The sequence below is a fragment of the Acomys russatus genome, chromosome 28 (genome assembly GCF_903995435.1).
Source record: "Acomys russatus chromosome 28, mAcoRus1.1, whole genome shotgun sequence".
Taxonomy (NCBI): Eukaryota; Metazoa; Chordata; class Mammalia; order Rodentia; family Muridae; genus Acomys; species Acomys russatus.
The window spans coordinates 15,095,741-15,118,003 of NC_067164.1; the positions used below are offsets into that span (position 1 = coordinate 15,095,741).

The window sequence follows — 22,263 nt, forward strand, 5'->3', positions numbered from 1 at the left end:
ATTCTTCAGGTCCATGAACATGGGATATCTTTTCATTTATTGGTATTTTTTATCAATTTCTTTCATTAATTTTTAATATTTTATACACTTAAAATTACATAATTATTTGTGATTAAATTTGTTGCTCAGTATTTTATTATTTTGTAGCTATTATAAATAGAATTATTTTTCCTTTATTATTTTAGTTTTTGAGAATTTCATTCATGGATACACTGTATTTAAATCATTTCCACCCCTTTCTCTCCTTTTACAAATCCTCCTATGTCCCACTGCAAGAATCACTTTTTGAATTCATGACCTCTTCTATAACTACTCTCGTATCTTACATACATACATGCATACATAATATATACACTTAAACAATGTTCAGAGTCCATATAGTGTTGCTTACATGTGCATGTATTTAGGATTGTCCATTTATGATTGGAAAACCTATCAGGGAGCTCATCCCTGAAGAAAACTGATCCTTCCCCTTCAGCAGCCATTGCCTACCTATAGACCTTCGTCTATGGGTGCATCCTTGTGAACTTGGTTTTGTTTTTGGAGAATTTGTAATATGTCTATAGAAACACCACTGTTTTGTATATTGGTTTTTTAACTTTAATTTTACTGAATCTAAGCAGTACTGGCTTTTTGTTTTTGTTTGCTTATTTGTTTTATTTTGGTGTCATTTCTGTCAATAAGGACACATTTTAACTTCCTTTCCTACTTGGATGGCTTTTGGTTCTGGTATGGACTGGGGTTTAGAGTACCCTCTAGTCTAGAGACATAGAGGCTGACCTGGGGCTGAGTAGACATAGAGGTCAGGACATCACAGGTACTGATTCCATTGGTCCTGACCTGGTTCTAGGGGTCTTTGTACCCTAAGGCTCTGAGGCTACTCTAGTGTGGAGTAGATAAGAGACTGAGTTTACCAGGAAGTTACAGAACCTTGGGCCGCTGGACAGGACCAGCTCTGTGCAATCTTCTTTAGTCAACTAGAAGCTGAGGCCATCACACTGATATCCCTGGGGGCATGCCCATCAAATAACGAACTCAAACTAGGACCACTTGAAATGACCACTTAGGATGATTTGATGAAGGTATTATTTACAAAGTTGAGGTTAGAGAAAACACAAATACTATGGTATTGTAGTGCTCGTAACACTGAAATTGCTACTATCCTGGGCCCAGAGGATGTGGAAAGGGGTGATATAGGGAACCTAGAATGAAGGAAAAGAGCAGAGAAAGATCTTGAGGAATGATGTGAGTGTAGGCTTGAGGATTCTGTCAATCAAGCCATCTCATAAGGAACCAGCTGGCTCTATCTATCTATCTATCTATCTATCTATCTATCTATCTATCTATCTATCTATCTATCGTTACTGTACCCTCCTTTCTCTCCCTACCCCTCACACTCTCCCTCTCTCTTCCCTCCACCTCTTTCTCTTTTATCTTTCTTCCTGCGCCATTACTAGCCAGACCCAGATGGAAACCAGAAATCAAAGAAACCCATTGGTACAGAGGGGTAGATAATGAACCAGGGTGGCAAACTAAGATGCCCATTTCATGCCATGCTTCAAAGATTTTCATTTTCATATCAAACTTGATATAGGTTGCTTGGCTGTTCTACTGTAGTTCTTTCTCTTCCTACCAGCACCTAGATTTCCCCCAGTGTGGTCTTTGCCTTTGACCATCATAGGGTCAAGGGACTCATTCCCCTTCTGTATCTCATGGACCCAGTAGCAATCCATCAGTAAAAGCAATCTGCATGGAAAAGATTAGCTTTTCCAGCCTAATTACATAATTGGTATATCAGGTCTGCTACAGAGCCCTAACACTTGATGGAACATGGCTAGAATGCCAGGATTCCTTCTGCTGCCTGATGTTGTCCATTCCTTTCAGAGAGGCACATCGGTCCCCTGCCCTGCACTGTGACTGGTCTATTAGATCAGCTTCAAAGTCAGAGCCTTTTAGCATCAGACTTCCAGGCGGAACATCACAGCGTAATGTGTGATTGTCTGTGGCAGATGGCTCAAGGCATTCACATGAATGTTCTTCCCAAGTCCCACACCAGCAAAAGATCGCCAGCACGGGGTGCTGCTGCTGTTGCTGCATACTTGGAACAAAGAGAAGTGGAGTTGAAAGCTACAGCAGGGTCATACCATGACAGGGGGAGTTAGAAAGCATAGATTGCTATGAGCTAGGCAAAACTATTGGTCCCACATTCCGTGTGGCTGGCTCATATACGCAATAGGCATAAGGATGCTTTATTTCAGGAATCCCAGTCATCTCACTCTCCCATAGGAGGGAGTTTCAAATCTAAACCTGGAGTACTCAGAATCTATTTTTATATATGCATGCTAGTTATTCAAATAATAATCCCCATCCAGCTATTCTCAGCAGCTGTATTAGTTTCTATGGTACATTTAGATGGTGCAAACTCTTCACTGATGCTCTTTCCTGTACAAACTACTATTGTATATCTTACTAATTATCATATCTATGCCACATGGAACAAATTGATGGTTATTCTAATGTCTGTTTCACAGTATCCTAGGTGAAGGACACCAAGATGAGTAATTCAAGAACCTGACACATAGTACACACTTAATATATTTAACTTATTGTAAAATAAGTTGTAGAATGACTTTTGTTTTGTCATCATTTCCATCCATACTAAAGATCTGCAGAGAGATCACATTTTAGTGCCATTTTATGGCCTACGCTGATACTGGATTTTGAGGGACTGGCATTACAAATTAAAACAAACTGCAGTGCTTCAGAATTTAAATGAAAACATAATGATCATTTAAATCTATGTAATGTATTTTGTTTTTATGTGTATAAACCACAGGAAAATCTAAGGCGCCATAGTTATGTTTTTCCAACCATGATGCTTGCCTCACAACCTGGCTGTCACTGTCCGACTAAAATTGGTTGTGTTTATTTTGTAAACAGTTCTTTCTAAGAGGTGGATGACATTCGACTTCTGTTTTCTTTTCTCTTACACTTTTCTTGTTGAAAGGTAAAAACTGTCAAACTAAAATAACTAACATATTAAAAATGAGTAAGAAATAGTAGGTGTATATTCTGTGTCTCATTCTGATGTTACTAAAACTGGGTGACATTTGTATAGTTCAAAATATCAAGCCATATCACATCATTGAAGTTCATTAGAAAATACGATTTTTCTGTCACTGAACATATCAGAGTTTTTCCCAGTCCTTTTGATATTTTATACCTAGGAAAGTCATTTTGAAAGTCAAATTTGCTTTTGTCTAACATTTTTGTCATATTTATTTTACAAAGAATGACAAAGGGTCATCTAGTTATAAATGCAATTTAATCTGGTATACATTTTTACGCTCACTACAAATCCTACAGCTCTTAGAGATATTTGACAAAAAAAAAATACAGTTAACTTCAATTGAGCCCCAATTAAAATTAAGTTCAGAATGATGGTGGTTGGCCATAGTATTGGGAAAGGGCTTCTCACAATGGCACAGAGGCAGGTTCTAGATAGCAGGAGTTCCCCACCCCTCAGACCACATTACCTTTCCCTAGATCAGTTTCAATCTCAAGGACAAGGACTGACCATAGTTTTTCCCATGGAGTTTGGTTATTTGTTTCTGGGATGGGCTTATTTCATTCCTTGCTCAACTGTCCAGTCTCCTGGGTGGACCACTTCTCTAGGCCTACTTAGAAAAGTCCTACTGGCAAGCTGTGAGCCCCACCCTGAAAAATTATCCTGCCTATTCCCCATTTCCCCCATATCTTTCTATCTTGAAGCTTATAGAATTAAAACCCTGTAGTCTGAACCAGGCTTTCCTTTTATTGGATTTGGAATATAGTAGATATTATTGGATCAACATACAGTGAATTAAAATCACTGCTATGAGTAACGTTAACCTTTTTTTTTTTTTTTAATGCAAGCGTTATAATATTGGCTACTAGGGAGATCAAATTTCAAAATGATCATTCCTGTGGCTGCCAGAGAGCACATATTTGTCTAGTGTACCTTTTTTCTTCTAGAATAAGTGCTTTTTTACACAAGCACCACTCTCATTAGAGGCCTTGACATCATAGACTAGTATTCATTGAAAGCCCACAGGGTGCCTGCTACTGGACTGTCTCTCTGTAGCAGCTCACCCATTGGGAACAGCTCTGCAGGCTTGCAGAGCACATCCCCCGCCCCAGTTAATTTAAGAGCAGCTGTGGTCCTTGCAAAGTGAAAACGAAATGTCCTCTGGGGATTTGGAGGAACCAAATTTATTTTTCCCTGTAAATTAACTAGCTTCTCGCTGTTGGTGTCTCTATGATTATGACTCCCTCAATAATTAATATGGTATCATCCTTCATAAAAAGTACATTTATAATAGATTTATTAGGTTGTTTTTGCCCAAGAATAAAAGAACAGTGTATGATTATTGGAATTGTCTTTCTCATCCGCTTAATTTCTTCTTTACTTTGGTAGTTTAAATATTTAATATGGTTGCAGCATGCTAGCGTAATTGAGATATTTTCTAATTAATTTTGCAGAGGATAGAAAATAGTTTTAAATTTCCTTTTTCTAACAAAATAGCAAAAATTGTCCAAAACTAGTCATATTACTAGGATCAGGATAGTCTTATTTGAGATATGTTTCTCTTTCGTAAGTTACAGTATGACATGTAGAATCTACATACATGGAAATTTTTTAATATCAAAGTTTTCCTCTCTATAAGTTATCTTCATTGTTTTCTCTGAGATTGGGATAATTTCTATCCGTAAGCTATTGAAGGTTAGCTTTGAGACACTTAATACTGGGTTTGGATGGATGGTTGTAAGTGTCCACCCAAACTAAGTCTGAGGTCCCTGATCCATACGATTGGGCATAAGATTCTGAAAAAAAAAAAAAAAAAGAGAGAGAGAGAGAGAGAGATTTTTGTCTTGAAAACATTTGTACCTCTACTGTTAATTATCACTGATAGTCACTAATAATTGCAAACTATTAATTTCTGGTTTTATTTTTATTAGTGTGTTGATTTACATAAATATTGTTTTGGAAGAGCAAGCAACGAAAGAAAATAATACACTTTTCTTTTCCCAAATGTGTTTGGAACTGTGAGAAGGGCTCAAGGAGAGGGGCCCATCTCTGAGTCAGTCCTAAGGATGCCTGTTGCACAGACTTGACATCCTTAGGATGTGTTCTGACTCTTATGACTGCTTTTCCCAGTTAATCTCAGTACAGAGTTAAGTCCTGAGTAGCCTGCTAACATAACACTCCACCTACCTTCCCACATCAGAAGATTTAGTATTAAATATAGAAGTGATCTGGGGAAGGGAATTGTCCTTGACATGAATGATTAAACTGGGTACTGCATCTTAGACATGAATTACCAGATCATAAACATCCCGAGGATTGATTTCTGCAGCTCTTCAACTATATACTGTTTGAGTTAAGAGGGAGGAGAGCAGATACAATTTAATATGTTGCAGAGAAAGCCATAGCTCTGCCTGAAATTTTTAGTCAAGTTTAGCATTATTAACAGGGTTTCTTTTTATCCTCTATAAATTTTAAGAACTATAATTCTGGCATTTGTTAGAATTTGTCTTTTCAGTAACTTTTCTGCCCGTGTTACAGTAGTGCCACATTTAACAAGATGGCCACTGCCCAGAAATTATACCAGAATCAATATATCTGTATACACATTCATATTACTCTGACATATGTGTGTATGTATGCATGCACATATGTAAGTACTCTTGGTGGGTTGAGAAGGTATTTCTTTTATCCTGAACAACATGTAAATTAAGCTGCCATCAATTAAAATGGAGATCAGTGATCAGGCAGGCTTGGCTGGGGAAGATGAACCAGAGGAGATTAAGTTCTTAATTTCTTGACATAATTTTGAGATATGTCTATGGATAATCTTTAGATACCTCTAAGATATTCCAAGTGGAAATATCAGATGGATCTGGAATTTAGAGGCATGATCAGTCCTGAAGAGATCATTTTTTTAAAGTATCATTTCTGAAGAAAAATCATTCTGGCAAGAGTCTAAGTAGAAGAGAGAACATGATGAGATGTGGGGAGTTGAGAAGAAACCAGCAAACAACTCTGGATGTAACCATTAGAGTAGCCTGGGACGTCTACGAGGCTCGATTTCCAGAATGTTCAGAGTATCCTAGCATTTCCTAGATCAAAATAAACAGCTGTGAAAAAAAACCTTGGTTGTCTGGGTGGTTACCCATGCAAGAACTCTGCCCTTGGAAGGAGTATCGAATCATTTGGAATTCTGTGTTTGCTTTCTGTCCATGTAGTGAGCATGAGACACTTCTGAGAATAAATATTAATATGATTTTAAAAGGGCAATACATTTATATAGAATCTATGTGGAACATGAGAATCAGAATGGAACAAGAAACAAAGTTGTTTGCTAAGCCACCCAAAAGGACAGTTTTAAGAGATTCAGCTTTAAAAATATATATATTCTTTTAAATATTGTCAGTGGCAGCAAATTATTTTTCTTTTGAGTATGGATTTAACTTTTTTACATTATCCAGAGTCATTTGTATGTTAGGTAGAGTGAAATTGGAAAATCGATATTACATTCTGGACAGTAATTTGGCATTATGTCCCAAAGCTTTAAATTTTTATATACACATTGACAGGACAATTCTGCCCACAGTAATTTATTCCAAGTAAATAGCCCCAGGTGTTTGCAAGTATTTCTTTAAGATTGTTCAGTGTCGAGAAAAGTTGGGGGCAATCTAAACAGTAGGTTATTAGAAACGATTGATTTTTTTGATATCTGTTCAGCCTAATGCTTTGACATCTCTAATGCTTTTGTTACAGAAAATATCAAATGAGATAGGGAAAACTGTGACAGGGACATGCAAACAGATTGTGTGCTGAGTATGGTAGCACACACCTGTAACCCTAGCACTTGGGAGACTGAGGCAGCATCATCATCTGGAACATCATAGTGAGATCTTATCTAAAAAACAAACAAAACCCAAAACTCCCCAAATATTGGAATGTCCTGATTTTTATGTTTCCACACCTGTGAGTAGACTTTTGTACTTATATTTTTATATATACTTATAGACTAATATACAACAGGAGGATGTGTTTTACTATATTTCAGATATTAGAGTTTATTTCTATATAGAGGAATTGAAAAACACTTTTCTCTTGTATCCTAAATATTCTACAAGGAGCATATACTACCTTTTGAAGTGGGAAAATAAAAAAATAAATAATCATGGGTATTTTGGGCAAATGCCTGATGGTTAATATTATAATCCAGCAAATGTCCATCTATTTAATAGTAAAATCACAAAAAGAAATTTAAACTTATTTGCATAAAATGGCAACACACTGAAATAATCAAATGACTTACACACACACACACACACACACACACACACACACACACACAGGAAAAAAGTGCAGGTGGAAGATGATACTAATTTGGATTATAGGAATTTTCTTTTTTTAGGACAGATGCATATTTTAAATTGAGTTATTTAGCCAGGTGAGGTGGTGCATGCTTTTAATTCCAGCACTTGGGAGGCAGAGGCAGTTGGATCTCTCAATAAATTTGAGGCTACCCTCATGGACACGTTGAGTTCCAGGAGAGCCAAGGTTATGTAGAGAGACTGTCTCAAATGTCTCAAAGCAAAACAAAACAAAAAACAAAAAGAAAGAAAGAAAGAGGTATGATTATAGCAAAGTGATTATAGTTTCATAGTTCAACGAATTTTGGAAAATATTGTAAATCCCATATTTAAGATATAGTTGGAATTAAAAAAAATTCTTACATAGAGGAAGACTCTGAATAGTTTCTAAGCATTTTAGAGGGGATTTTTTCCCTCATGGTAGTTTCCATCTTGTGCCTTGGTCTGCCTCCCAGTGTATACAGGCCCGCATGACCTGAAAAGGAAGAAGAGTTCATTCTGCCATGATTCAGGGATGCTGAGTCATCTCTGTCACCCACTGCAGGGCCAGGCAGTGGTCCAAAGCATAACAAGGGCCAAGTCAGAAACTCCATAAGTAAACCCAGTGATTGACATCCAGTCTGCCTTGTTGGATTGGTGGGGTAGTCAACTAACAAAAGACCCAAGATACTGTCTCTTCTCTGCCAGGTGTAGTGGTGACTGCAGGAAGGGCAGCAAGGCTCCCACGGGTAGACACGGGGAGCTTGGAAACTTGGACCATGGACTTGCAGACTAATTTCATTAGCATTCCCTTCTCTAGTACAGAAAAGGGAGCAAACTGTATTTTAAAGTAGCTGTTCCTACCTCTTTAAATAATTTATAGGATATTTGAGCTGTTAGGTTAGCTTTTAGTGGGTGGGGATTGGGAGAAGAATAAATACGGGTAAGAACTATTGGACTTGAGTGAACTCTGGTTGTGCAGGGATTTGTGGCCTCCTAGAACGGAGTTGGTTGTAACACCCTAACATAGTACTGAAACTCCTTCCTAGCACCAACTTTTGCCAGACTATTCTGAACTGCTATTGTCAACACTACTTACATAAAACTTAAGAATCTAGTTTCATGAAGTACTGGAGCCCTGGGAAGCATTAGTTTTAGGCATTTCCAATCAAAAACCATCCCTGTGTAGCAGTTCCATAGGATTGCTAGACTTTGATTTTTGTTTTGCTTTGTTTTGCTACTTAGAGTTAAAGATTCATCTCAGAGACTTCTTGGCAGGAGATAATCTAATTATTTGAGTGGTCTTTGCAGTCAAGAGGCCTCCTGGAACACAAAATAATAATAATAATTTATCCGGACTTTATGCTGAGCGCTTTCATGGTTAATCACATTTAATTCTGGTAAAGAAAACCAGGGTGAAGTGTTGGTGTTATTCTAACTATCCTTTGCAGATGAAGCAATTGAAGCTAAAGGCTTTGCACTTGTGCTGTGAATAACGATAGTGAAAATTCAGTCCATATCACCTGCCCCTAGCAACTGCGATCACAACTGTTGTCCTGTGTTTCCTTTGATTCCTGTCATCTGCTTGCTTTGACCATCATTGTGTGTAATTGAAGTAGACACTTCCCTGATAGCTGGTCTTCTCTTCCATGGCATATACTTCTCAAACAATCTAAAGCTAACAGACTCTGGCCTTCTGGAAGGCGAAGAATTCTCAGCCAGAAGAAGCATCTTTGATCCTACTGCTACCTATCATTGTCGCTCCTGACATCCGACCTCCTTAGACCGTGCTGCATCGTCATGCAGTTTCCTCCCTTGCTTTGGCTCTTACTGAGCACATGGACATAGATTCATTTTCTGGAGCCCATTTATCTGAAGAACCATGTACTTCCTTAGCCCATCTTTGTCATCCAGCACCAGAAAACTGACCGTTCACCTTGAGATAGCTTGATGTTGGAGTCAACCCTAATTTTACATAGGAGCAAGCTTTGTTGGATCGAACACAGCTTAGGGCTTCACGAAGCTGTGGATTGTATCTGTTTTACTTGCTAAGGTGTCCTCATCACAAAGCAAACGTTAAGAACTGAGTAGCTCTTAATGAACAAGCCAGTGATGCGCTATTGTGTACCACATATGAGACGCTCAGGTGTTGTCTCTAGCAATGACAGAGGAACCCTAACATAACTCAAGTCCCGTGCTCCCTTGATGACTTTTAAATAGTCATTCTGCACCTCTTCAGGGGGAAGACACAGGATTTAATGCTTAGATCTTATCATGCCCACATGAGGCATTTAAGGCATTAGATGCCAAAATAATGGTGATCACACTTTAGCCATAAAGAGATTCCTCATACCAAGAAGCGTTTCAGTACCAGCCCAACAAGGGTTGGTTTCTTAGACAAAGCTTATGCAGCCTTTGGTTTCTATATGCCATCTCTGGTACTGTGAATCTTTATTCTGACGTTGCTCCATTGGCTGGAACTTGAAATCTTCTGATAGATTTGTGTCATCCTAGGGCTACTTAATGGGATTTCCCATTTGTGGTTCTTTGGATAAGAATGGCCCCCATAGACTCGTATTTCTGAGACTAATGCTTAGTCACCAGGAAATGGAACTGTTTGAAAGGATTATAAGGATTAGGAGATGTGGCCTTGTTGGAAGAGGTGTGGCCTTACTTCAGGAAATGTGTCCTTGGGGGTAGGTGTTGAGGTTTTAAAAGCCCATGCCAGGCTTAGGCCCTTTCTCTCTGCCAAAGATCAGGATCTGCAACTCTCAGCTACTTCTCCAACACCATTAGCCCCTGAAACAATAAGCAAGCCCAGAATGAAATGCTTTCTTTTACAATAGTTGCCTCGATCATGGTGTCTTTTAACAGCAATAGAACAGTGACTAAGACATTGTTGTCTTGTTTATTACTTAAAGCACCGCTTTCCAGAAAAAACTGAGTTCTGTTTCATAGTGTAATATGTGCTTAGATTTTATTCTTATCTAAATGCCTTTCATGCTCCACATAGAACAAATGATATACCCTGTTTGAGTGAACTCTTTTATGTCTGGCCAGAGAATAATTTCTTGATAAATTATTAGTAAATACCAAATAATTTTTCACTTCAAACATAGGCACAGGCATGTATATCTGGTACTAAATAGTTCTCTCTCTCTTTTTTTTTTTTTTTCTCCAGGCAAGAAAACTGATCAGTGATTTTGCCATTATTTTATCCATTCTCATATTCTGTGTAATAGATGCCCTAGTAGGTGTGGACACCCCAAAACTAATTGTGCCAAGCGAGTTCAAGGTGAGTGAAGGTCTCTTATGCTTGTTTCTCAAACTTTTTGGCTTTTTTCTTTACTTCTTTCTTTTCCTTTATTGCGAATCTTTTGTTTTGCATAATTACCCCTTTTCCCCTCAAAGCAATCCCCTGTTAGGCTAATTCCTTCACTAAAATTAAACACCACAGTTGGGATCATTACTTAAGATGTGTGTTTTATCGAGTTTTATTTTCAAATAGCATATAGCATTAACTAACTCTGCCTTGTGTATTTTAAGAGTATTCCAGACAGTCATATAGACCTAATCGGCCTGATTCATGCAGCAGTTCTGAGGGAGCACACATGCCTAGCACTATGTTTGTTTTTAACCCATGAATACCCTGTACTTCTTAACTGTGGTGGCAGGCATTGATGCTAGAATTCAAGCCTTCAAGTTCTAACTTAGCAGTCTTTCCCCTCCTACCAAACTATCTATCGAGAGCACTTATAAAGTTTAATTGTTACAAAGAAGACTAAAGAATTATATATTTTCTGAACTTACTGTATATATAAGCTCAATGCATGAAACGTACATGTCAGTCATTTGTAGTTATATGTCTATGTAGTTTTTATTGCAAAACTTTAACCTATTTTCTAGAAAAATCCTTACTCTAATTTCTCCACTACTGAGATAATAATGTCAAACACTATTAAGCTGATTGCAATTTCATATAGCTAGTTAATGAGGCAGAGATATGCATGCACACACGCACATATATAACAGTAAAGAATATCTTTGGCATAATATCATATTCATTAGCAAAGATAAATTCTAGTTGGTTCAATCACAAATGCATTTATATCAGTATTTTCTAAATCTTTTCTGAGAGCCAGACTCCATCCTGGGAGAGGGGGTTGAAATGCTTTAGTGAGCAGGATGAAATGTCCTGCCCTACAAGCTCACAAAGTATGGTATAGGGTATTTGAAAGTGGGTTTTGTTTCCAGGATGGATTTTTGAGCAAACTGAAAGGAAACATGCATCCAGGGTTTGTGGCTTATGCCTACCAGCCCAACCCTCAAGAGACTGAGACAGGGAGATTTCTACAAATTTGAGGCCAGTCTGGGGTACATAGGGAATTTCAAGCCAACCTAGACTATAAAATAAGAGCCTGTCTTGAGAAAAAGGGAGGAACAAACTTGTAAGTAATATTATGTTTACATTTATTTGCTTTTCTTAAAGAAAGAGATAGCATAGAACATTCTCGTTCTGTGACAGACATATATGTTCTCCTGAAAGTTGGAAAATGACAACTCTTTCTGGTCTTTTGACACAGCTCTGTACATTTAATCACTTCTGGATAATTTTCCTATGTAAAATAAGAGATCTGAACATTTCACTTAGTTCAATTATACCATGTAAAATAGAATTTTATGTGTTATGAAGCCATTTATTTGGCAAGAGTAGAGACAATATCTGTTAACTGCTACAATTCAAACAAGATCCATGGTGGCTTTTAATTTTTTGCTGCTTCTTAGACAATCTCATTTGGGGTTTACTTCTATGTCTCTTAATACTAAATTTTGCTGTTTTCTATCAGATGCCTTATGTTAAATAATTCTATGTATTCAAAATATCACCCCCTTCTCTTCCAATAACTCATATTTTTCATCTCCTTTCCTTTGATGAACATCTTAAAAATAGCATCTTTAGGGAAGACTTGTGTTAAATAATCCTTTTCTCCAGGCTATATTTATTTCTACTTGACCCTCCAGAAATTGTATTTTTAAAAACCATGTAGCATATGTTAACACTGTCCTAAAAATGTGTATCTCTTTGCTTTAAGCCAACAAGTCCTAACCGAGGTTGGTTTGTCCCACCATTTGGAGGGAACCCCTGGTGGGTGTGCCTTGCTGCTGCTATTCCGGCTCTCTTAGTTACCATTCTGATTTTCATGGACCAGCAAATCACGGCTGTGATTGTGAACAGGAAAGAGCACAAGCTCAAGGTAAGTGGTCATACAAAGGCCCCCGCACCCCCGCCGTGGCCATCCATGGTCTTCTTAGCTCTTGGTAGGATCTATTGATTCCAAAGCAAGTGAGCGTCATTGAGAGCCGTATAGCATAATGCGAAGTCACACAGAGATCGCCTCCCCACCCCCACCCCCACCCCCAAAGGTCCTCAGGGCTCAGGTGCACTCACTTAAACAGGAGGAAGACATGTCACCATCGAGGAATGGGTGTGCTCATTGTCTTCCCACTTCTGATTTAAATATGGCAACCATCCTTCATGAAGACATGGTAATCAGGTTTAATTAAATAAATGCAGTTGATTTCCTTTTCCAGAAAGGTTTTGTTTTTGTTTTTGTTTTTGTTTATGAGCTGGGCAGTGCATAGCTAGGCGATAAAGTGCTCATCTGCTTTACAAGGTCCTGAGTGCTATCCCTGTGACTTTACACAGAAAATGAATTGCATCTGTTTACAGGGTTAATGTGACAGTTTGAAACATATGTGTGTGTACAGTATGTAATGGCCAGATCAGGTCAGACTAATTGCCATTTCCACCTTTTTTTTTTTTTTTTTTTGCCATTTCCATCTCTTTAATCACATCAATGCTTACTGCTGAGAATGAGTAAAGATTTATTATTAAACATTATTCAGATATCCACTTACCACAAGCTGTGGTAAGCATTTTTACTCCTCCCTCCTTCCTAAAATATTTATCTCAGGATATTACATATTATAAAGGTATTGAGAAAAGTTTTTATTTTTATATTGGGGGTTTGCAAACATTGGTTTAGTGGCATTGTCATGAACCTAAAGAAAATGGTTTAGTAGTATGGGGTTTCTTTCAAGAGACTGCCTAAGTTGTTAATACACTACATAGTTTTTCTCCCTATCTAGTGATATTTTAGGTCACTTAAATCACAAAGATTTAAATAATACCACGTAAGGGATGAGAGATGAATAATAATGTTAAAAAGAACTAAAATTTAATGGGTGCTTCCCATGAATCAGGTTCTTTTGAAAGAGCTTTGTATTATATATTAACTCATTATCTTTTCATAATCACTGTATAAGAGAAACAGGGAAATGTATTAGAATAACATCTGAAGCCAGGAAAGTTCATCACAAAAATGAGTTCAGGAAGGATGGGCATAGCAAAGATCCTGGGACACCAATGCCTTCGACTGTAGAGACACACCAGGCAGATGAGTAAGAACAGCGATCCACCTTCTTGGTTAGAACCACGGATTAGGGTGAGAAAGAAGTAAATCCCATAACTCATAAATCTCAGAAAATATTAACGCTTTCATTAAAAAGCATTTCAGCTTTGAAGGTTCGGAGGGAGAGGGAGTGCAAAGCAAGCAGCAGTGACCACACACACAGCGTGTGACTCATTCCTGAAGCGTGCTCTGGGTAAGGCATCCAGGGTGTGGAAAGCCTCACCTTGGTTGGTCACTTCGTTGGCACGGAGGGCACTCAAGAGGAAAGCTTCCTGGATGGTCGGTGAAATCCTTAGGGAAACAGTGGTCTGGAATGCAGTGGTTTGCCGGCGTATTCAGTGATGTGGAAGTGAGGCGTGAAGGTGTCTGGCTTGTGTTTCAATAGAACGGAAATTACAGAAGCATGAGAATTACCCACGTTTACTCACAGTGAATGCCGAAGGCCAGAAAGCAGAACCTTACAGAATAAAACCTTGAGGTCGTCACCGATACAGGATAAGGCACTGATTTTGAATTAGGAGAACTGCTGAAACTTATGTTACAATGGCCGTGTGTGTGTTATACACATGAATGGATAAGATGACACAGTTTCCATTTGAAGATTGTTGTTTAACTGCTAATGTGTTTGTGCCTTGCTCCCAGGCTTTCCCTGGAATGCTTTACAGTGCTCAGCTCTGGGTCTCGTGTTTTAACACATTAATTCTATGAGCAAATAATTAGGAAGCACAGTGAAGGCAACTCTTTTTTTTTTTTTTCTTGCCATCTTGCTTTGATTTGTCTGTCTCTTTCTGTCTCTCTGTCTCTGTCTCTCTCTCTGTCTCTCTGTCTCTCTCTCTGTCTCTGTCTCTCTATCTCTGTCTCTCTGTCTCTCTATCACTGTCTCTCTGTCTCTCTGTCTGTCTCTCTGTCTCTGTCTCTCTGTCTCTCTCTCCCTGTGTGGTGTGTGTGTGTGTGTGTGTGTGTGTGTGTGTGTGTGTGTGTGTGTGTGTGACTGCAGAGAGGTCAGAAAAACATTGGATTCTCTGGAGATGAAGTTGCAGGCAGTCGTAGGTTGTATGGTTGGGACTGGGAACTGAACTTGGATTCTCTGGAAGAGAAGCGGAAGGACTCGTAAGCACTGAGCCATCTCTCTAGACCCTCAAACCTTGGTTTTAGAATCTGATGTTACCAAAGTATGCTAAATTCTTCTCCCCCTAAACAATTCATTTTGTTACAAAATGGGGCAGAAGCAAAAACATAACATGCTTCTTTGTGGGCCTTTTTCTCATTGGGAATATTTAAAAATTATAAATATATTGTTCTATGGAAAACGTTACAAGTGACTTTTAAAAAGACTGTCACAAGAGTTTAAGTACTGTTCACTAGAAACCAATAAAACATACTTTGTTAATTTCCTTAAGACTTCACTACAGAAGTATTAGAAGGAATCATGTGTAAACTCAAAAGGGCCCCAGTCGCTGGTAACACTACATACAATCATTTGATTAGTAACTTTAATTTTTATACTGTGAAATATATCACAGTTATCCTCAGCTATGTAGCAAGTTAGTGGTCAGCCTTGATTTGAAAAGTCAACTAAACCATTTATGGTGTCATGGGGGAGCTCTGATTGCTTTAGGAAGGCATTTGATCATGTTACTTACATGAAAAAAAAAAAAGAGTCATTTCTGCTTATCCTTAAAAAAATCTATGCAGTGCTATGGGAAGTTTCAAACATATAAAAAGTAAGTAGTCATAGAATACTCCCAGATATCCCCTTATTAACTATCGACTTGTGACCGACATTGTGTCCCTTGTACTCCGTGTTCATCTTCGAACCTTAAAGTCTGGGCAGCGTACTTACACCACCCATAAATTACATACAGTATGCATTTTAAAGGGAAGACCTCTTCTTCAAAACGTAGCTGCCATGCAAGTCTAAAAATATTAACAGAATCGCCACTGTCGAAGTTTTCAGTGCATATTGCCTCCAAAAGTTCTATAAATGCAGCAAACTATATATTGTTGTGTGTGAATGTATGTGTAGCTTCTGTGTGTAAGGATGGTCATGAAGCCAGGGAGCAACCCCTGGTGTTATTGTGCTCACTTTTTTTTTTTTGAGACAGGATCTATTACTTACCTAAAACTCACCCAGCAAAGGGAGATTGGCTAGCCAGCCTGCCTCAGGGGCCTGGTGTCTCTGCCTCCACAATGCTGAGGTTGTAGGCATGCCATAAGTGCTTATTGCCATGTGTTTTTCACATGGGATCTGGGTATTGGATTCAGGTCCTCATTTTTGCATGAGAAGCAGTTTACCAGCCCAATATAATAAACTTTAAACGTATAGTTTATTCATTTAAATCAGGATCCAATTAGCATTTGCATATTTATGATTTTAAAATATTTGTAGACTTTTGGTGTATAGATTTTTCTCTTCACCCCTCTGTTTCTTTCCTTTGAAATTTGTTCAGGACAATAAAGTTGCTTATTATTCTTCCTATAGCATTGTTTTGCCATTAACAAGCCACTGAATACCTCAGTGGCTTAAAACAGCAACAGAAACGAACTGTTATCAGCTCCTGTTCTGTGGGTGGGTTCACTGGTTCTGCAGGGCAGTTCTTGCTTGAGGTCTCTTTGGAAATGGTGTTAGTTTTGGATGGGATCGCCTCAGATCTCAGCTAGGCTGATTGTCCATGCGTGCCTCTTCATTTGTGTACTTGACTCATGTGTTTAGCATGTTGTAGCATGTTGCTTTTCCCATGAGCTGTCTGCCTTCTTTCTGTCCTTTTCCTCCATGCAGTATGCTTCATGCATCTTTTCACATATGTGATGTATGTGTCTCTCTGAATGCCACCTCACCTTACCACACAGTCTTTTATCTCCCAGAGTCCTTCTATGGGCGTGAACTTCTCAGCGTGCTAACCATTGTTTGCACTTGTTCCATGGCAGCGGATTTCCATGAGCTAAGAAGTAGAAGATAATCCCCCCCCCTGCAAAAAAAAATCCGGTTACATCTGCAGCTCTCAGCTTTGCTTCCTTACTTGACCAAGTCATAGTCACTCATTCTGAGGGGTGGGGAAGGAATCCATTTTCAATTGTAGAAGGGCAAAGCCACATTCATAACAAAAATAGCAGCACATGATTCATCCGTTTCTCTCTCTGTCCATTCACCCCATAACATATGTATATATACATACATACACACACACATACATATACGTATACACATACATGGGGGAAAGGAGTAGGGGCAAAGAATAAAGCCACAGTCACTTTAAACTCATTTTTTTTTTTAAGCTTGGGCTTTTCCAAGCCATATAGGTAATGTGAATTCTAGTCACAAAGTCAATTGCAGGTTTGTGCTTAAGAATTTCCTTGGCAGTTATTCCACTACTTGGATTATACCCAGAAGATACACTACCACACAACAGGGACATATGCTCAACCATGTTCATATCTGCCTTATTCATAATAGCCAGAACATGGAAACAGCCTACGTGTCCCTCAGTAGAAGAATGGATAAAGAAACTGTGGTACATTTACACTATGGAATACTACTCAGCTATTAAAAACAAGGAATTTCCGAAATTGAACTAGAAATTATCATAATGAGTGAGTTCACCCAGAAGCAAAAAGAGTTAAATGATATATACTCACTTATATCGAGACACTAGTCCAAAGGGTACGTCCCCATGAAAAACTTTACCTACCAGGAAAGTAGGTCAGAGGGGAGGACATCCTATTGAGACTTTAGGTGTGAGAAGCCTGGGAGAATGAGGAAATAGAAGGATCCAGAGGGTCCTGGAAAACTACAGGCGGGTCTGGGCCCTGGGATCCTCCTCAAACTGTGGCACCAGCCAAGGAAAATATAGGCAGTAAACTTCGAACCCCTACCCAGACTAGCCGATGGACAGGACATTCTCCACCGTTAAGTGGAGAAGGAGATCTGACTTTCACACAAACTCTGGTTCCCCCATATTTGACCGTGTCTCTTGGATGGGGACGCCTGGTGGCACTCAGAGGAAGGATAATAGGTTATCAAGAAGAGACTCAATACCCTATGAGCATATACAGGGGGGAGGAGGTCCCCCTCAGTCACAGACATAGGGGAGGGGAATAGGGGAGAAAGCAGGAGGGAGGGAGGAATGGGAGGATACAAGGGATGGGCTAACAACTGAGATGTAAATTAATAATAAAAAAAGGAAAAAAAAAGAAAAAAAAAGAATTTCCTTGGAGATTCTTTTTCATCTGGCATTGCACCCATTGGCAAGACTGAGAGAGGCAAGGCTCCCTGTGTACTCTGTTTAGTGTTAGGAATGGTTTGAGTTTTGTTTATTGAAAGGCTAAACATAAAATTTGATGAATATATTTTTAATATGAAAATATTGGAAACCCCATTTAAATTTTAATCTGTCATTGGTTAAAAAAAAATTTGCTGAGAATGTTTGTGATTGAGTTTCTAGTCCTTCAATGCCTCTCAAATTTTCTAATTGATAAAATTCCAAATTTAAATTTAAATATATTTGGGATTGATAAAATAGAGGATTTTATTTCTCTGTGCCTCAGGAAACATTAGAAAATTGGGAGTGTTAGTGTTTGCCCTGAAAATGGGAGATAGATGTACAAAAATGAGTTTCTTTCCCTTTTAGAATTGTTTATTTGAAACTTTTTTTTTTCATAATGATGGCAATGATGTGAATGCCAGTCATTTGTCACAAATCAAATGCCACCAGTGACATTTCTTCATGCATCAAAGGCTATGCACTCAGGAGATTGTTTTGTTCTCAGTTTGCTAGGAGACGAGAGCTGTGGAATTTATAAATCAGAGATTCTGCCTAACACTATGTAAGATGCTAAATGCTAGGAACTTAGTTCAAAAGAGAAACCTGAGGTGACAAGGGTGATGGAGGCCCCACAGTGTCGACAGCTGCACGAGTCGGGTGGCACTTGCTTGGCATCTTTGTTAAGCAATTGTGTGTGCTTCTGAGATGGCACCCACCTTTCCGCTCTGCCGAACAACCCCATGTTGACATAGCAACACCGAGACTCTTGGATGTCTGGGGCCATTTTTGTTAGTGATGCCCTTCATCCTACCTGCACAGAACTCAAAAGCAAACTAGGTTCATCAAGTTCAAGTACTTCTCTGAGATCATTCCTGAGTCATTGTCAGAGGCCGGAGCACAGCACCTTCAGACAGCAGAGCCAGAGGCACTCCTTCCAAAACAGTGACTTCAAGAGCCTCGGGGAGGAGGCAGAAATCATTTAGGACAGACACCTAGAGATATACATCAGATCGTTTTGGCAGTTGTTTCTCTATGATATACTTTGTGGTGAAACAATTTAAACATGGTATTTTCACTGTATATTTAAAAAAATAATAATTCTCAAACTCTTATCTCAAAAAACAAATCAAAACAACCCCCCCAAAAAATTCCCAAACTTTATCTTGCTCTGTATTTTTCATTTATGTCTCTATTATCATAATTTTGGATCTAGTGCTCTTATTTCAAACTAGATTTTTGTAATAGTTTAGCCAGTGAAGCATACTAACCAGTCTTTCTCACTTCACATCAACCGCATTATTTTTTTGTTTTTGAGGTGACGTTCTTACAAGTTGTTTCTACGTCTAGAGTACCTTGGCTGTCTAAACTTTTGCATCTTAACTGTTTTGTTTTTCTCAGGCTGGTATTTAAAGAACCTCAAGAAACAACCTCAATCTAGATTTAAAGCACTTTGTCGCAATGTGTCGGCCAGTACTCTACTCAAATGGCCTTTGGGTTTCTTGGTTCTCACAGGTCTGCCGTCCCGTGACTGGGAAGACCCACTCCTCACTCCTCAGTCATTGCTGCTCATCAAAAGCGGCTCCATTCTTGAAGCATTTCTAAATATAAACTCCTAGCGTTAACTGCCTTCATCCCTAATGTAAATTTTATTGTCCTTGCTTTTTGTTTTGTTTTGTTTTGTTTTGTTTTTTCTTAGTGATTTATATTATTCTGTGCCACGGGTCACATAATAGCTCATACAGTGCTTTGTGTAATTACTTCATCTCAGCCAAAATGTTTTCAAAGTAAGGCCCATGGTTTGTTCTTCCCTCCAGCCTTTATGTGGCCCACCCCGATTCCATATTAGCCTCAATAAATACGCGAAGAAGGTGCAAGCCCATCCCCGCTCCTCCATCTGTGGCTGCTTACGTGGATTAAAGCCACATTTAGATGAGACGCACACCACCGCTTCTTCCTCAGTGTTTTTAGTATCTTTTCCAAACTTAGATACATTTCCATTTAGAGTCCATTGATATTTCCACATGGATCTGAGTCCTCGGCTCCCGTCATGACCTCTTGGTGGAATGTTCTTAGTGACTCCACCTTGTAGGCCTGTAGCATGATAAACGTTTACCCCTTATTTGTGTGTTGCTCCTAACTCTTCCTACCTTGACATCTTTGTATAGCATACGCACATTAGGCTTCTAGTCTTATTTTGATTTTGCGGATTTAGTCCTAAATGACTTCCTTTCTGCGTTAGCGAGGAATACGCTGTTTCAAAGAAACAGTGTGTTTGTGCTTAAGCGACTTTGCAGTTTCAGAAGGTAGGATATGCTTTGGGTTTATAGTCATGAACTCAAGGACATCTTTAAATTGTTTCTTATATGCCAAATATATGTGGTGGCCGCTGAGGGTAAAACTGTTTGAATGTCTGGTCTCTTTCCTAAAGGACACATCAAGGTTTGAGCTGAGCCCTCTTACTTAGTGCCTTGTGTCTTGCACGTGTGCATGTGTGTCAGATCGCTTGCCACTGCCTGATGAGCTAATCACCTGCGTTCTCCGTAAGAACGGCTGCTTGTCTTATTCATTGGTTAATCAAACGCAGGGCCTAGAACAGAATAAGTCATCAGTATATGTTTATTCCGTAATAGTTTGCCACACAAAGGCCCCAGAGAGAGAAGGAGCCTGTTGTATCAAGAAGCAGAGAGCAGGCCAGGGGAGCAAGTGATTCAAGTTGAGGTCAAAGGTAGTAGACTCAGATCTCACAACGTGAGGTTTGTTAGCTTCAACATTTGTGCTCATTTGAACAGTCCCATTGGCAGTGCTTGTCCTGTGTACTGGCAGCCATGTAGGTCTGGTCTCTGTTCTGGCTTGCCAGTTGCACCCTTTCTCCCAAGTTACGATACCAAGAAATATCTCCAGACACTACTAGAAGTTGGCCAGGGTATAAGGAATAAATGCTCATATATATCCTGACAGGTGGTTTTATACTATTGAGTTTTCACTATTATTGTATTATAAGTGAACACTGGAAGCCACTGAAAGGTTTTGATCACGGAAGTGTCACATTCATTAAAATGGGTTTTTTGTTTGTTTAATTGTTTGTTTCCCAGAAGATTATATTATATTATACTATATTATGTTATATTATATTTTTGGCATATACATTTATATTATTACACATAAATAAAAAGTTACATATAGCAAGAGGAACCACAAAACAATCAGGAATTATATAAATGTTACGTTCATGGTTTTTTGGCTAATTGTATTTGGCAACGTTGTAGAAAACTTCCTTCCTATCTTGGTGATTCCAAAACTCTGAATGAGAATCAATATCCATCATATCTCATCTCTGTCAAATTAGAACATCTATCTAGACCTAAAAACAGCTTAAGCCCTAAATAGCTAAGGTTAATTCTAAGACTAAGCTATCTGCTCTTCAACCCCATCAGAGACCTGAGAAGGAATGAAACTTGATTACTTGGGTGAACCAGAAGTACAAGTTAGCAGCTTCCAAAATGAGAAAAAAAAAGAAGAAGAAAATGACATAGACAATTTGCTGCCTGAACAGTCACCCAAAATTCTCTATAACGTTGGAGCATGATTAAAATCTTTGAAGATTAGTCTATGAAGAGTATTGGTTGTCAGGGCAAGAGTACCACAGGGGCTCCTGTGGGGGCGGCAGCATGGGGGGCTGGTCCTCGTGAAGGAAAAGCAGGACTTGAGTTGAGACTGGAAGGGAGAGGATAAGAATAGAATGTAAGCCTGAAGGATTGTATTTGAAACCCTCCTGCTGGCAGCAGTAAGGAGGGATGGGAGAACTGAGTGAAAAGAGGCTGTTGTTCAACCCAAGAGAGTCTAGAAAAACCAGAAGCAATGGGGAGGGGAAAGGGGGAGATGCTATTTGTGAGTGTTTCTGTTTTCTGTCTTTCTCGCAGTTTTTAGTTAAGGGCGCCACTATTTGCACATTGTTTTATTTCCATTCAAATGGAGTCATTCAGTTACTTCTAGCCAAGGCAAGCCTTTAGGAGAGGATTGCTTTCATGCATGGCTAAGATGGCTTGTAGGAAAGACTTCTATAAAGTAAGTGTTCAGCTTCTAAAGAGTTTGTGGCAGTAGCTTTTGGCAAAGCTTTTTTCATT

At 38.8% G+C, this 22,263-nt stretch overlaps 1 protein-coding gene across 6 annotated transcripts in view; it reads left to right on the forward strand.

Annotated features, from left to right (window-relative positions):
- The window catches only part of Slc4a4 (solute carrier family 4 member 4), a 321,412-nt gene that overhangs the window by 274,600 nt on the left and 24,549 nt on the right, over positions 1–22,263 (forward strand). For all 6 annotated transcript variants that reach the window (XM_051170376.1, XM_051170377.1, XM_051170378.1 and 3 more), the window contains 2 exons: positions 10,586–10,699; positions 12,498–12,659. In XM_051170376.1, the coding sequence (XP_051026333.1) occupies positions 10,586–10,699; positions 12,498–12,659 (276 nt within the window). The remainder of the gene's footprint in view (positions 1–10,585; positions 10,700–12,497; positions 12,660–22,263) is intronic.